General features: G+C 42.0%; 1 protein-coding gene across 4 annotated transcripts in view; it reads left to right on the top strand.

The window, feature by feature from the left end:
• Positions 1-13,607: 13,607 nt before the first annotated feature.
• Smurf1 (SMAD specific E3 ubiquitin protein ligase 1) overlaps positions 13,608-15,903 on the top strand; it is a 129,909-nt gene continuing 127,613 nt past the window's right edge. For 2 of the 4 annotated variants that reach the window (XM_021254789.2, XM_021254787.2), the window contains exon 1: positions 13,613-13,987. In XM_021254789.2, the coding sequence (XP_021110448.1) occupies positions 13,933-13,987 (55 nt within the window). In that variant the 5' untranslated portion in view covers positions 13,613-13,932. Of the gene's footprint in view, positions 13,988-15,903 lie in introns of all 4 variants that reach the window. The other 2 variants (XM_004840492.4, XM_004840493.4) reach the window with 2 other exon arrangements.

The raw sequence follows: 15,903 nt of genomic DNA, 5'->3' as shown, positions 1-15,903 counted from the left end.
AGAAAAAAGAAAATGAAGAAGAAGGGAAAAAATTCATGTAAGAAATTCATGGTCCAAATGGGAAGCAAACCAAAATGTGTTGTGATTTTGATCTTGATTCTAAAATGACCAACTCATAGAACCAACAGACAAAACAAGGAAGTCAGCTCTGCATACAGAAGTCAATATGAATGCTGTCATCCTTGACACTGTCCAAATTCAAATGACAAAAGATGAAAATGGGAATGAAGAAATGTGGGTACCAACATCTATGTCTAACAAGGAGGGAGGACAGGTTACAAATTGGTAGAAGAGAAAAACAGTGTTCAACCTATTATTCAAAAGTAGACATAGAAGAAATGAAAATTATAACTATAAAAATGGAGGAAGCAGAAGAGAAATCTTAGTTACTTCATGCCTTTCATAATGGGAAAGCAACAGTCTTAAATTGGTGAATCAAAAAATTATAGCATATATATATATACACTCAGGAGGCTGAGGCAGGAGGACTGCCATGAGTTTGAGGCCAGGCCGGGCTACATAATGACTTCAGAACCAGCCTGAAATATGTAGTGAAACCTGTCACAAAAAGAAAATGGTTTAGGGCCTGGGATTTAGCTCAGTGGTTCCACCACCTGCCTTGCAAGCGCAAGGTCCTGAGTTCAATCCCTGGTACAAAAAATAAATAAATAAACAAACAAACAAATAAATAAATATGGTTTGAGGGGAAGCAGAGGGAGGAAAGGGAATAACACTGAATAGTTATTAAAAGTTATGGAAACTTTTATTTTTCATAATGTTCTTATCACATTGTATGCATTCAGTTGAGTAAATGTGTGGAAGAAAACAGATCTCTCTCCCTCTCTGGAATCTTGCAGTTTTAGGTACAAATGCTCTGAGATCAGGAACTATCATTTAAATGATTCCTTTGCAAGTACATTCACAGGCACCATATTCTATGCCTCATCTCTGGGACAGAAAGCCCAACACTAGCAACTTAAAGGACGAGAGGTTTATTTTGGCTCATGGTTACTGTCCATGGTCAGCTGGCTCCAAGACAGAAACTGCAGCAGAGGGGCTGCAGCCAGGAAGCTGAGAGCAAGAAAGAGCAGGAGGAAAGTACACCCTTCCAGGGCACACCCAGATTAATGCACTGATGCATAGAGCACCCTTGTGATCCAGTCACCTTCCAGAGGCACCGCCACATGAGAATTTGAGGTGACATTTTAGATAAAAACCATACCAATGCCTTAATGCTTATCATAACAGTATGATGTTGGTGTTGTCTCTATTTTATAGATGAGGGAATTAGATGTCAGAGTTTTACAGGAATCATTGGGGTCCCATGGCACCAAATAAATGGGCAAAACAAATGGATTCCATAAAACAGATACAGATTTCCAGGAGATTAAAAACTCCACTGAAAGTCTACATAGCAGAATGAACCAATCTGAGGACAGAATTTCAGATATAGAAGATAAGATTGCAATTAGTGACCAGGAAAAGAAAAATTGTTTTAAAATTGTAAGGGGCCACGAGAAATCAATCCAGCAGCTGCTAGACAATGCAAAGAAGAATAACATAAGACGATTGGAGTCAATGAAAAAACAGGAGAGCGTGCAGATGACATAAAAACACTGTTCACAGAAGTGATGGCAGAAAACTTCCCAAGCAGGGGAAAAGAACTTCATATACAAATAAGTGAGGCACATAGGACTCCAACTAGCTGTGATCAAAAAACAACTACATATAGGCATATAACAGTTAAGATTCCAGAAACCCAACAGAAGAACAAAATTCTCCAAGCAGTTAGAGAAAAGAAACAAATCGCATACAAAGAAAAGCCCATCAGAATCACAGCAGACTTCTCAATACAAACCCTCAAGGCAAGAAGAGCTTGGAGTGATGTATTTCAAGCCCTAAAGGACAATAGCCTCCAACCCAGACTGATGTACCCTGCAAAACTATCTTTCAAAATTGATGGAGAAATAAGATACTTTCATGACAAAGAGCACCTTGGGAACTTCATAAATACCAAACCAGCACTCCAAAAAATTTTAGACAGAATCCTAGGAAAAGAAAAGAAGGATCACAACACCAGGAAGCCCAGCAGAATGAATCCATTGGGCATGACAAGAAATTAAATGCAAAGGAGGAGAATCCAACAAAAAGAAAAAGTCATGACAAGGATAAGTCCATACGTATCAGTTAGAACCATCAATGTTAATGGTCTGAATTCACCAGTCAAAAGCAATAAACTGGCAGAATGGGTCAAGAAGCAAGATCCAACAATATGCTGCATACAAGAAACACATCTAATTCAAAAAGAAACTCATAGCCGGGGATTTAACTCAGTGGTTCCCCCACTTGCACCATAAGCACAAGGACCCGAGTTTGATCCCTGGTACCAAAAAAAAACAAACCCCGAAACAAACTCATAGACTGAAAGTTAAAGGGTGGAAAACAGTACTCCATGTGCCAGGAACTCAAAAAAAAAAGCAGGAATAGCTATCCTCTTTGGAGATCAAGTGGATTTCAAACCGAAATCTGAACCACTTCTGGTCCCAAGAATTTCAGAAAAGGGATTGTCAGCTTGTCTGTACAAATCTATTGTGAACATGTGTTTACATTCCTCTTAAGTAAAAACTTAAGAACAGAACTGTTGTTTCTTAACAGTGATACCAGAAATTTCTATATTGTTTTCCAAAATGGTTTTATCATTTTACATTCACATTAGCAGTATTAGAAAGTTCTAACTGGTTCACACCTAAGCTGACATTTGTTCTTTTAAAACTTTTAACTTCATCTCTCTAATGAGTATATAATACGATCTTGTTATTCTACTGATTAGTATTTTTCTGATTCTAGTGCTGCACACCTTTCCTTGTGCTGTACTGGCTATTTATCATCTTCTTGTGTCTACTTTTTAATTGGGTTGTCTATTAATGAGCTGTAAGAGCTCTTTATATATTCTGTTCTTAGGTTATATGTATTATAAATATGGTCTCTTTAAGGACTACTTTTCATTTTCTTAACAATGTCATTTAAAGTTCTAAATTTTGAGGGAATCTCATTTATCAATTTCTTTTATCCATCATGTTTTTTGTATCCTAGGAAATTCCTGTCTACCCTAAATTCATGAACATTTTCCCTTATAATTTCTTCTTAAAGTTTTATAGTTTTAGTCTTTCATATTTAGGTTCATAGATCCTTTTAAGTTATTTTTATGTATGGAAATAAATGGTTGAGGTTAATTTTTTACATATGGATAACAGGTGTTCTAGTACCATTTGCTGAAAACACTATCTTTTCCTCTGCTCTTGAGTTGAGTTTATGTTCTATAAAATGTTAATGTTAAATAATCTTTCAAAACTCAGTGGACCATATATGTGTGGTTCTATTTCTAGACTCTCTGTTTTATTCCAATGATCTTTGTCTTTCCTTATGCCAACACTGCCTTGATTACTGTAGCTTTAGAGGAAGTCTTAAAATTAGGTAATAAATGTCTTCCAACATTGTTTTTTTTCTTTTGACTTTCCTAGGTCCTTTGTACTCCTACGTAACTTTTAAATTTCAATATCCAATTCTTCATTTATAGAAATTATACACAGACCTGAATTTTTATATATACCTTGTGTTTTCTAATCCTGCTAAATTCAAATGCAAGTTCTAGGGGCTCCTAGAGATTTCTTAGTATTTTCTCTGTAGATGATCATTTCATCTACATAAAAAGATTTTACTTCTACCTTGCCAATCCTATGCTAATTGTTTCTTTTGCAAAAGAGGTTTTGGTTTTTTTTTTTGGTACTGGAGATTGAGCTTGGGTCCTTGAGGTTGCACAGCAGGCAGCAAAACCATTGAGCTAAATCCCAGCTAATTGTTTCTTTTTATTGACAGACTATTTTGGTTTGGGCCTAGGTTTCAAAGTTTAATGGACAGATGAAGAGTAGGCACATCTGCCCTTGTTCCCCACCTTAAGGAGAAAGCATTGTATCTTCTCCATTCATATAAGGCGTTTTTGCTGGAAGTATGGAGTACATGTCTTTGATCTGTTGAGCAGGTTCTGTTCTGCTTCTAGTCTCCTGATAGCTTTTACCATGAACAGCTGTAGAATTTAGTCCAATACTTTTTCTGCAACTACTGACAGGATCATATGGCTTTTTCCTTTCCTCTGTTAAAATGATGACTTTCAGGGGTGGATCTTCCAATGCTGAACCAACACTGCCATCCCTGTAATAAAACCACTTTCTACCTACTGCCAGATCTGACTTCTAATAGCTTGTTTTGTTAAACAAATTTTTATCTATATTCATACTTTTCTCTTCTATTATCTTTATCCAGTTTGAGTATTAGCACAATGTTGATTTCCTAAAATGAGGGGAGAAGTGTTCCTTCTTTCTTCTGCTTTAAATGTTTGATATAATTTATCAGCTGAAATGTATATGAGCCTGTTGTTGTCATATAGGTAATTTCCAAGCTAGGAATATACTTTCTTTAGTAGATGCTATTCAAATTTTATATTTACTCCAGAGTCAGTTTCATTAATTTGTCTTCCAAGGTACTTCTTAGATGTTGTCAAATTTATTTCAAAAAAATTTTTGTATTATGCTTTCTATATCCTTTTAAATTCTGTAAAATCTGTGGTAATGTTCTCTACATTTTGATCTTGTAATTTAAAAATGTATAATTGATATTGTGTAATAGGAAGAAAAGGTCTAAAGGAGCAGGGGAAGTGGGAGGGGTAGGGAAAGGGAAAAAAGGGAAAAGAAAAAATATGAGAAAAGGAAAACTATGGAAACAAAGTCTTTGCAATAGGGAAGGGTGGAAGGGGTGAAGGGAGGGCAGGGGAAGGGGGAAAAATAAGAACCAAGATACTCATGTAATGGCACAAGATCCCAAAGATGAATATAAATATATTTTATACCTAAAATGTACCAATAAAATTAAGGGAAAAAATCAGAATACACATTCTTTTCAGCTGCACATGGGTCATTCTCCAAAATAGACCACACACTTGCTCACAGAACATGTTTAAGTAAGTACAAAGGAACTGAAGTTATCCCTGTATATTATCAGAGCATAGTGCACTGAAATTGGAGATCAATAGCAAAAGAAACTGCAAGAATTTCATAAACACATGGAAATTGAACAACACACTTCTGAATAACCAATGGGTCACACAGGAAATTAAAGAAGAAATCAAACAGCTCCTACAATTAAATGACAATGCCAATACAACATATGAGAATCTATGGGACATAATGAAAGCAGTCTTACAAGGGAAATTCATAGCAGTGAATACGCATATTAGGAAAACAGAGCGAGCCCTATTAAACAACCTGATGGTGAACCTCAAGCTTCTAGAAAAAGAAGAGCAGGACAAACCCAAAGCTCACACAAGGGAGGAAATTATAAAGATCAGAGGAGAAATCAATGCAATGGAGACTAACAGAAGGATACAAAAAAATCAATGAAGCCAAGAGTTGGTTCTTTGAAACAATAAACAAAATTGACACACCCTTAGCCAACTTTATCAGAAAAAGGAAAGAAAATGCCCAAATCCATGCAAGTAGGAAAGAAAAAGGTGAAATTACAACAGACCCAGCAGAAATCCAGAGGACCATCAATACCTACTTCCAGAACCTATACGCCAATAAGATGGAAAACATAGAAGAAATGGACAGATTCCTAGATACATATGAATTACCAAAGTTGAACAAAGAAGACCTAAAAATTCTAAACAACCCAATATCAACCAATGAAATTGAAAACATAATTAAAAACTTACCAACTAAGAAAAGCTTGGGTCCTGAGGGCTTCACTGATGAATTCTACAAGACATTTAGAGAGGAACTACTGCCACTACTGTTTAAACTCTTAATGAAATTGAAAGGGAAGCAATACTCCTGAATTCATTCCTGGAAGCAAACATCACCTTGATCCCCAAAGCAGAGAAAGACCCAACCGAAAAAGAGAACTACAGGCCAATCTCACTAATGAACATAGATGTAAAAATCCTCAATAAGATACTGCCAAACAGAATGCAGAAGAAGATCATACACCCTGATCAAGTGGGATTCATCCCAGGGATGCAGGGATGGTTCAATATATGCAAATCAATCAATGTAATACACTATATCAATAGGGCCAAGGACAAATACCATATGATCATCTCCATAGATGCAGAAAAAGCATTTGACAAAATCCAACATGCATTTATGATAAAAACCCTACAAAAAATTGGAATAGATGGTCTCTACCTCAAACTGATAAAATCCATCTATGAAAAACCAACAGCCACTATCATACTAAATGGTCAAAAACTGAAATCCTTAACACTAAAATCAGGAACAAGACAAGGATGTCTATTATCACCACTCCTGTTCAATACAGTCTTGGAAACATTAGCCACAGGAATTAGACAATAGAAAGAAACAAAAGGAATAAAGATAAGAAACGAAGAAGTCAAATTGTCATTATTTGCAGATGACATGATATGCTATATAGAAGATCCCAAGAACGCCACCAAAAGTCTTCTAGACTTAATAACCAAATTCAGTGAAGTAGCTGGATACAAGGTCAACACACAAAAATTAATAGTTTTCCTCTACATGAACAACAGACTTACTGAGAGAGAAATAGGGCAAATACTTCCTTTCACAATAGCATCCAAAACACTGAAATACCTAGGAATCAACCTAACAAAAGAAACCAAGGACCTCTTCTCTGAAAACTACAGCACTCTGAAAAGAGAGATTGAAGACGAAATCGGAAAATGGAAGTACATCCCTTGCTCCTGGGTAGGAAGAATCAACATAGTGAAAATGGCCATACTTCCAAAACTGCTATATAGATTCAATGCAATCCCAATTGAAATTCCAGGAGCATACTTCACGGACCTTGAGGTAACAATCCAAAAATTCATTTGGAACAAGAAGAGACCCAGAATAGCAAAAGCAATTCTAGGTAACAGAGACATGGCAGGGGGTATCACAACCCCCAACTTGAAACTAAACTACAAAGCTACTGTGATAAAAACAGCATGGTACTGGCAAAGAAACAGACCTGAGGACCAGTGGAACAGATTAGAAGATGCATAAACAACTCCAGACACAGTCACCTCATCTTTGACAAAGGAGCCAAACACCCTTACTGGAGGAAAGATAGCCTCTTTAGTAAATGGTGCTGGAAAAATTGGGTTTCAACTTGACAAAGATTAAAACTAGTCCTGTATTTCTCACCATACACTAAACTAAATTCAAAATGGATTAAAGATCTACATATTAAAACAGAAACACTGAACCGGCTGGAACAGAGGTTAGGTAGAACTCTTGAAGACACTGGTGTAGGAAAAGATTTTATGAACAAAACCTCAGTTGCTCATGAACTAGCATAATCATTAAGTGGGATGTCTTCTTACTAAAAAGCTTCTGCACAGCAAGAGAAACCACCAGCAGTGTGAAGAGACAACCCACAATGTGGGAAAAAATTTTCACCTGTTGTCCCTCAGACAAAGGTCTACTTTCTAGAATCTATAAAGAACTTTTTTTAAAAAATCAGACTTCTCAAATTGAAAGACCCCATCCAAAAATGGGCATCTGAAATGAACAAACATTTCTCAGACAAAGAAGTAGAAATAGCAAATAAATATATGAAAAAATGTTCAACATCACTGATCATTCGAGAGATGCAAATGAAAACAATGCTGAGATTCCACCTCACCCCAGATAGAATGGCTGCTATCATGAAATCAACCAATAACAAATGCTGGCGGGGCTGTGGGGAAACAGGAACCCTGCTCCACTGCTGGTGGGAGTGTAGACTGGTGCAACCACTGTGGAAATCAGTATGGAGATATGTCAAAGAACTAGGACTGGAAGTCCCATTTGACCCAGCTATTCCCCTGCTGGGTATCTTCCCCAAAGAATTAAAAGAATCATACCACAGTGATATATGTGCACCCATGTTTATAGCAGCACAGTTTGTAATAGCTAAAGCTTGGCAGCAACCCAAGTGCCCATCAAGTGGAGACTGGATAAAGAAAATGTGGGTTTTCTTTTAATAAAATGGAGTACTACTCAGCCATAAAGAATGAGAAATTAGAGACCTTTATAGCTAAATGGATGCACATTTAGGCAATACTCAAGTTAAATAAATAGGACAGATATGCTTAAATATCGAATAGTTTCTCTAGTGTGAGAAACTGAAAGTGTAAATAAGGACTAAAAGGTGTAATAGGTAATGTGAAATAGGAAGAAAAAGGACAAAGGGGAAAGGAAAGTGGGAGGGGTAGAGGAAAGGAAAGAAGGGAATTTAATATGAGAAAATGAAAAAATGGGAACAAAATCTTTGCAAATAGGGAGGGATGGAGGGGTTGAAGGGAGGGCAGGGGAAGGGGGAAAAATAAGAACTGAGAGAGATTATGTAAAGGTGCAAATTACCAATAATGAATGTCATTATATTCTACACCTAAAATGTACCAATAAAATTAATTAAAAAACAAACTGTAGAAAATTCAAAGTAGACTTGGTTAGAAAAAATCTTTCATTATTCTCCAAAAGTCTTTCAAAAAAAATTGTATGAAACATAAACACGTGCACATACTATACTACAAGTAAAACTGCGGGTGTATCAGTCACTTTCCTGTGACTAGGATAAAATACCTGACCCTTGCCACTTACAGAGAAAAGGTGTATTTAGGGTCATGGTTTCAGAGGTTTCAGTCCATGATTGGCGGACTCCAAGACAGGAACATCATGGTGCAAGGGCCTCACTATTTTCCTGGAGGAAAGCTGTTCAACCCAAGGCATCCAGGAACCAGGAAGAGAAGGCAGGAGCTGGGGACAAGTATATACTCTTCCAGATCATGTCCCTAGTGACCCACGTTTTCCAACTAGGCCCCACCTAACAGTACATTCAACTATGGATTCATCCCCTGATGAGTATAGTGTCCCATGATCCACTCACCTTCCAAAGGCACCACCTCTGAACATGTGAGGCTTTGGGGAAACATTTTAAATCTAAACCATAACAATGAGAATATGAATAAATCATTGGATTACATCAATTCAGCATCCTGGTTGTGATATCATATTTACAAAATATTACCATTGAGAGAAACTGGGAAAGGAGTAGAAAGTTTTTTGGTCACTTTCCATTTCTGGGACAAAATATCTGAGAGGTTTCTTTGGCTTACAGTTTTCCAGTGGGTTCAGTTCAAAACTGGCTGGCTCTAAAACAGAAACAGCATGGTGTAAGGGCCTGGTGGAGGACACATGCTTACCTTATGGCAGCCAGGAAGCAGAGGGATAAGAGGGAGAGTGAAGAAGGAGCCAGGGAAGAGATTACATCCTTCTAGGTCACGTCCCCTGACCCATCTCTAACCAAGCCTCACCTGCCAGCAGCAAGTTAGCTACAGACTCCTAAGTGCACTAATCCATTGATGAGTATAGTGCTGCTGTAACTCAATCACCTTCTAACAGCACCACTTTTGAATATGAGACTTTGAGGGGATATTTTTGATCTAAAGTATAATGAAAGGGATCTCTATATTATTTTTTATAACTGTGAATCTAGAATTAATTCGATAAAAATTTCAGCTTAAAAAAATCACAGATCCCCCCCCCCCTTTATTCTTTTGGTACCGGGGATCGAACTCGAGTCCTTGCGCTTGCGAGGTAGGTGGCAGAACCACTGAGCTAAATCCCCAGCCCGGATCCCCCTCTTTTATCAGGGTGAAATGCATCACACTTTGTTCATAATGCTTTTAGTTCCTAGTTTGGTTAGTTGTATATAAATGTACAACTTTGTTGCTCTTACTGTGCCATGCAGAACTAAAAGTTCCTCAAATATTTCTCCCATTAAGTCTGATTATGTATACTTTGTGTAGGTCTTACCAAAATAAAATTTATGTGTTTATTTTATATAAACAATGATGAAAGTTAAAGAAAAGTAATAAACCTGATAAATTATAATCATATAGTAAGGTTTACATACTGGTAATATTTAGGTTGTAATGTAGAGTAAGATTCCAAAGGCCTCTGGGAATAAGGAAATAAATGAAGAGGTTGGCATGTAGCTCAGTGGTTGAGTGCTTATCTACCATGTGTTAAGATCCTGGGTTTAATCCCCAGTACTGCAAATAAATAACTGATAGTTAAATTTTAAAAGAGAGAGGGCCGGGGATTTAGCTCAGTGGTTTCACCGCCTGCTGCGCAAGCGCAAGGACCTGAAGTCAATCCCCGGTACCAAAAAAACAAAACAAAACCAAATTTTAAAAGAGAGAACAAGTGGCTAACTAGTCTCAATTTTGTACATCCAATTGTCTTAAAATTTTTGATGTGTGGTGAAAAGCAAAAGAAGACTGGCTCCTAGATGTGGAAAAGATCTTAAAGGCCAATCTGATCTGGCTGCTGGCCTGAGGCACCCTCTCAGGTACAGACATGAGCTCTCAAGAGGCATTTCCTACAGCTGTCCACACCCACTATGGATCCTCCATGAAATATCTTGAAAGATTTTTTTCAGGGTAATAGCACTGGTAGGTTTCAGAGTAAAGTCTACCCTGCGAGTTTTACATGTGTTAGTAAGAACTACCATTTACTGAGGGCCTGCTGTATTAGACTGTTAAATCTGCGTTTATGGTTTAAGCCTCATCAATAACTTTCAGGGAAAGTATTACTATCTCCATTTTACAGATGAGCAAAGTGAGGCTTGGAGAATTTCATTAACTTGCTTAAGCACCAGCGGGTGATGTGATGAAGCTGGGGTCAAGTGCGGATCTGTGTGGGTCACAGCTGCCCCCTTTCTAGCCACCTGCTACCTTTAAAGGGTGCTACTCCTATCCTTGGTATTGAACACAGACATCTGGGAGATTTCCAATGTTATTTGTCCTTAAGAGTTCTTAAGTCTAGGGTTTTTGGGCCCTTCATAGGACTCACAAATTGATTTCAGGAGATCATAAACTCATTGAAATCAGATGCAAAATTTGGTGTGTATGTGCATATTTGAATTTTTCTGAGGGAAAGGGTCCCTAGTTTCTGTCAGGTCCTCAAAGAGATTTGCAATTCAAAAACGGCTAAGAATTACTGTGGTCAGACCTAACGAGAGATTTTTATTTTTTTCTGGAAAATGTTTCAAATATCCAATAACACTGACATAGGGAAGTGATACATTTGGTGGAAGGAAATCAGCTGTCAAATCCTACATAGCAGCCGAGGTCAACGCAATGGCTGTTTGTCAAGCCATTGCAGAGTACACTTGAAGAGACTCACTGAGCTCCCCCTCTGTCTCAGCAGAACTGTTTGACATTCCATATTTATTTGTTCCAGACAGCTGTATAAAACAGTGTTTGACAAATCTGATTCACAATGAAAATGCATCAAGGTACATCTTACGGTTAATGAGGGCCAGCTCACAGCCTTAACAAACTAATGGCTGATGATTTTTTTTTAATTTCCTTTTTTTTTTTTTTGGTAACGGGGATTGAATTTGGGACCTTGCGCTTTCGAGGTAGGCAGCAGAACCACTGAGCTAAATCCCTAGCTGATGATTTTTAAGTGGGCAAATACCTTTTGTCGTCTTTAACAATTTTCAGTGTACTAAAATGAATGGATAGAAGGTATAGCAGCTATGTGACTGCACATTCATTGAAAACTGGGCTGCTGGGGATTTAGCTCAGTGGTTCTGTGGCTTGCCAGGTGCAAGGTCTGGAGTTCGTTGCCCGGTACCAAAAAAAAAATTGGGCTGGGAAATGCATTCACTTTCGTGCCCTTCCCCATATCTTTGGCCAGCAAACTTGAACACTGCTTTTTAAGCCCTAGATCAAGGTCGTCTGTGGCTTTTGAGATGTCTCAGTTTCTCTTAGGTTAAAGTGTTCTATAATCTCTGTACACAATTACAGTCAGCTGTTCATGTCTATTTCATCCATCTAAATGACCTTTTGACTGATTTGTGTTCATTGTCCCTAGCCATGGAGTAGGTGGTCAAATCTTTTCGGAATGAAATGTTGGCTTCCATTAGGAAAGTCTTCCTTATGGGATGTGGTGAAACATTGTTCCGAGTATCTAGTTAAATGACAACAGGAACTACATGTTAATGAACAAAGGAAATGACTTTCAGTCACTTCCAGAAGCAAACTCTCTCAGAGGTTGAGGAAACAAGAGAGGCCTAGATATCTAGGCAGGTTAGAAAACAATGAGGTGAAGTAATGAAAGATTTCTAGGTCAGAAACAGCTGGGGATGGGAAACCGGGAACAAAGAGGAAGAGGAATACTGAGTGGACTAAGAAGAATGTTGAGAATACTTGAGGATGTTAGACTCTGGAAGGAGTCAGACCCAGGGTCTTACCTCTCTGTGACAACCCCCTACAAATGCAAAGAGAGCTGGATTCCAGGTCTACTGCTCTGTTGCTTAAACATTGCTCGAATTCTTGGAAATCTCACTAGGATCACTAAAGTCTCAGCTGCAAAAGATCACAGACATGGTCTAGGGCAGAAGTGGCGAAACTACGGTACGCATGCCTAACTGGACTGTTTGTATCATTGAAAGCTCTAAAAGGTTCACCATCACTGGTCTAAGGTTATCCTTCTTTTGGATGGGCGGGGCTCCATGATGTGATCCCTTGAAATCACCAAGAACTCTTCGCGGGGCTCAGCCTGAGGTAGGTAAGCAAACAGGCATGTCAAAGTGCTCTAGGTAGCCAGCTCTAATCTGAAGACCATGACCTCAGGAAAGCCTCAGTGTCCCTGAGCCTAGTTTCCTGGGGACACCAGCCAAATGAAGGGACTACAAGAACTTGTACATTAAATGAATTAGGTCGTGGGTCAATTATAAGTTTGATAAACCCAACTTTTCTGCTCTAATGTTATATTTCCTCTCTATAACATGTTACCATAGAGATGAATTTGTTTGCTGGAGGAGGCACTGCTTTTAGTTTTTATCTGCTACTCTGGGAGGGAAATGTAGAAGAAAGCAGGAAAAGACCAGTCCTATCGCTGCTTTCCTTTGGTTAAACTACATGCAGATTGTGTAATAGCAAGTATCTACCACTCAACTTTATCCCGCTCATCTTGTTTACCTTGTTCATATTTGGCACTTCCTGTGATTCTGGCAACTTTGTTACCGGTCGACAGAGCACACTAGTTGCACAGGTCACACCAAAGAGACTTTGTCCCTTTGTCCGTCCCTTGAATTTGCAGGATGTAAAAGCTCTTTATTGAAAACAGGTATCTCATGCTCTTGTGCAAGATGTTTTACGTAGGGACAGGCCACGGTGTCAAAAACCCTTCCTTTCTGCAGCTTCACAGGAGCTTGGAGACCTGGAAAAGCAATTCCGTCCTCTGACCCTCAGCGTCCGCATCTGTAAATTGGCTCGCCCGGAGAAGGCGGCCGAGACCGAAGACGCCAGCGCGCTGGCTGTGGGTCGGGAAAGCCCCGTGCACCCCGCTTTAGCCCCTTCCCGTTTCCCGTCTGGCTCTAGAGGAGGAGCACCAACGCTCCGGCTCCAGGCCCCGCGCACACCCAGCCGGCGGCGGGCGACGTAGCGGCCCGCCCCGCCTGACGTCGCCCGCGGGCGCGCGCACGCAGGGCGCGCGCAGGGCCGGGTCGGCACAGCGGCGGGCGCGCGCGACTCCGGGAGGCGGCGGCAGCGGAAGCGGCGAGGTCGGCGGGCGTCCGGCTCTGAGGAGACTTGGAAGCGGCGGCAGGGCGACTCGCGGCTGGGCTCCGCCGGCTGGAGCGAGGGTCGGGACGTCGGACCGAGCGCCGATTCCCGCCCCCCCGGCAACCCCACCGCCTGTCGCCCGGACGCCTGGGCCGCGGAGTTCGTGTCCCGGCTCGGACCCCGGCGCCCAGCCCGGAGCCGTAACCTTGAGGCGGCGGCGGCGGGGCCGGGCCGGGCCGGGCCGGGGAGCGGCGGCGGCGCTGGATCTGCGGCTGCCGGATCGTTGGCGGGAGATGTCGAACCCTGGGACGCGCAGAAACGGCTCTAGCATTAAGATCCGCCTGACAGGTACGGCCGGCGGAGGTCCGCCGCCCTCGGCTCCCCTGCCTGTCCCACCCCGTCTCCCACCGGGCGCCCTGGGAGCGGCCCCCCCGCCGGCGCTGTCCCGGGACCCCGCCACCTCCTCGACGCGCGCCCCTCGCCATTCCCGCCGGCCCCGCCCTCCCTGCCCCGCCCCCGCAGGCTCCGCCCCTCTCGGACCCCCATCTGTGCCCCTCCCTCCTGGCCCTCGCTTCCCTTCCTCTCCCCCAGCCTCCACGCCTCCGGCCACGGCCCCTCTGCTCCCTGCGGGTGCTGCTCCACAGCTTCCCGTCCGCTTCCTTCCTTCCCTCCCGCGTCCCCAGCCTGCCCCCGACTTCCCCCGCTGGGACCCTGTTCCCTTCTCTGCGGGCCCGCCTTCCTGGCTCTGGGTCCTCCTTTTCCTCCGGTGCTTCTCTCCTGGTCCCCCCCACCCCGCCCCGTTCCTCCTCTACTCTCCCCTCCCCTCCGTTCTCCCCTCGCCCCCAGCTCTGCTTTCGCCCCGCCCCCTCACTTTTCCCTGAGCCCCGCCCACCGCTCCCACCTAGCCCCGCCCCCGCTTATCTTCCAGCCGCGCTCCCCTGCCTCTCCCAGTCTCGCGGCCTCCACCCATTCTTTCCTTCCCCCGAATTCTCGGAGCCTTTGCGGGAGTGACTGTCTCCCAGCCTTGTTCTCCTCTCTCCCGCTGGCCCAGACCACTCCAGTCTCGTCCACTTCCGTTCTCCCTAGAGCCAGGCCGCTGTCTGCGCTGCACTGTCCTCGTGCGCTTGGCCTTCAGCTCCCCGGACACTTGAGCCCCTGCTGGGCCCGAGCCCCCCCATCCCCACCCCTAGACGCCCTGCGGGCTGTGGCAGCTGCACCAGCGCAGGTTTCTTTGATGGCTTTCACTTAGCCGTCAGTGAATTGCCCATCTCTCCTGCGTGGCTCGGTGGTGCCACCTTCCAGGGTGAACGCGAAGCTCCGCCGGGGGCCTGCGGCGCGGTGGGTGGCTGGAGCCCAGACGGAGAGGGCAGCTGTTCGCTGAGGCAGCCTCTGCTCTCCGCAGTCTTACCTTCCGCTCCCGCTCTCCCCAGCCCCGACCACGAGGCCTCTGCCAGCTTAAATTCACTCCCGAGGCTGGGTTTTAGTGGTGCACATACGGTTCTGCTCTGGGACTTTCCAAACTCGAATACTTACACCTCTGAAAAAAGAAAAAGTTGAGAGTAATGCCGGTCAGGAATTTTCCCCTGGATTTTTCTGCTCAGTAACCAAGTCTGGTGAGGACGCCAAAGTCGGGATCTTGTCAGAGACAGAGTGAACATTTTATTGCAGATGCATAGGCCATAATAAAATCATAGATAAAATCCATGATAACAATAGGTAATATTTTTCAAATCAAAATTTGCTTTGAAAGTCTGTGGTTGTTGCATGGCTCTTTTTGTTGGGTTTTTTTTTTTTCTTTTTTTTTTTCCCCGGTGGTGGGGATCGAACTCAGGACCTTGAGCTTGCCATGCAGGCGTGGGGCCACTGAGCTACATTCCGGCCCTTGTCTGGCCCATTTTTTAAGAGAAAAATTTTTTTTTGGTATAAACATATTAGATAACGATTTGGACTTAAACCCAGACCTTGGTTTTGAAAAGTGAAAGTTATCTTCAGGATCTTTGCTTTTGGAGAAACACTACTTTACATCAGGGAGAGGAAACATTTCTCACTAGACACTGTGTATACAGTTATTTTTTGTGGTTAGAGTAAAAGCCTCATTTTTTGACATTATAGTACTTGTAATATTTATTGATAATTTGGTTCTGATTTACCGTGTAATCTTTAGTTGACATCACATTTGGTTTCAGTTTTCTTGTTAAAGCAGAGATAACTGATTTGGGGAGTTTTATTAGAAATAAGATTAATGCTTTACAAGGAATATGATT

Source organism: Heterocephalus glaber, unplaced genomic scaffold (genome assembly GCF_053883595.1).
Source record: "Heterocephalus glaber isolate CG9 unplaced genomic scaffold, H.glaber_assembly_v1.0 deba00001610, whole genome shotgun sequence".
Taxonomy (NCBI): domain Eukaryota; kingdom Metazoa; phylum Chordata; class Mammalia; order Rodentia; family Bathyergidae; genus Heterocephalus; species Heterocephalus glaber.
This window is presented reverse-complemented; position numbering and strand designations above follow the sequence as displayed.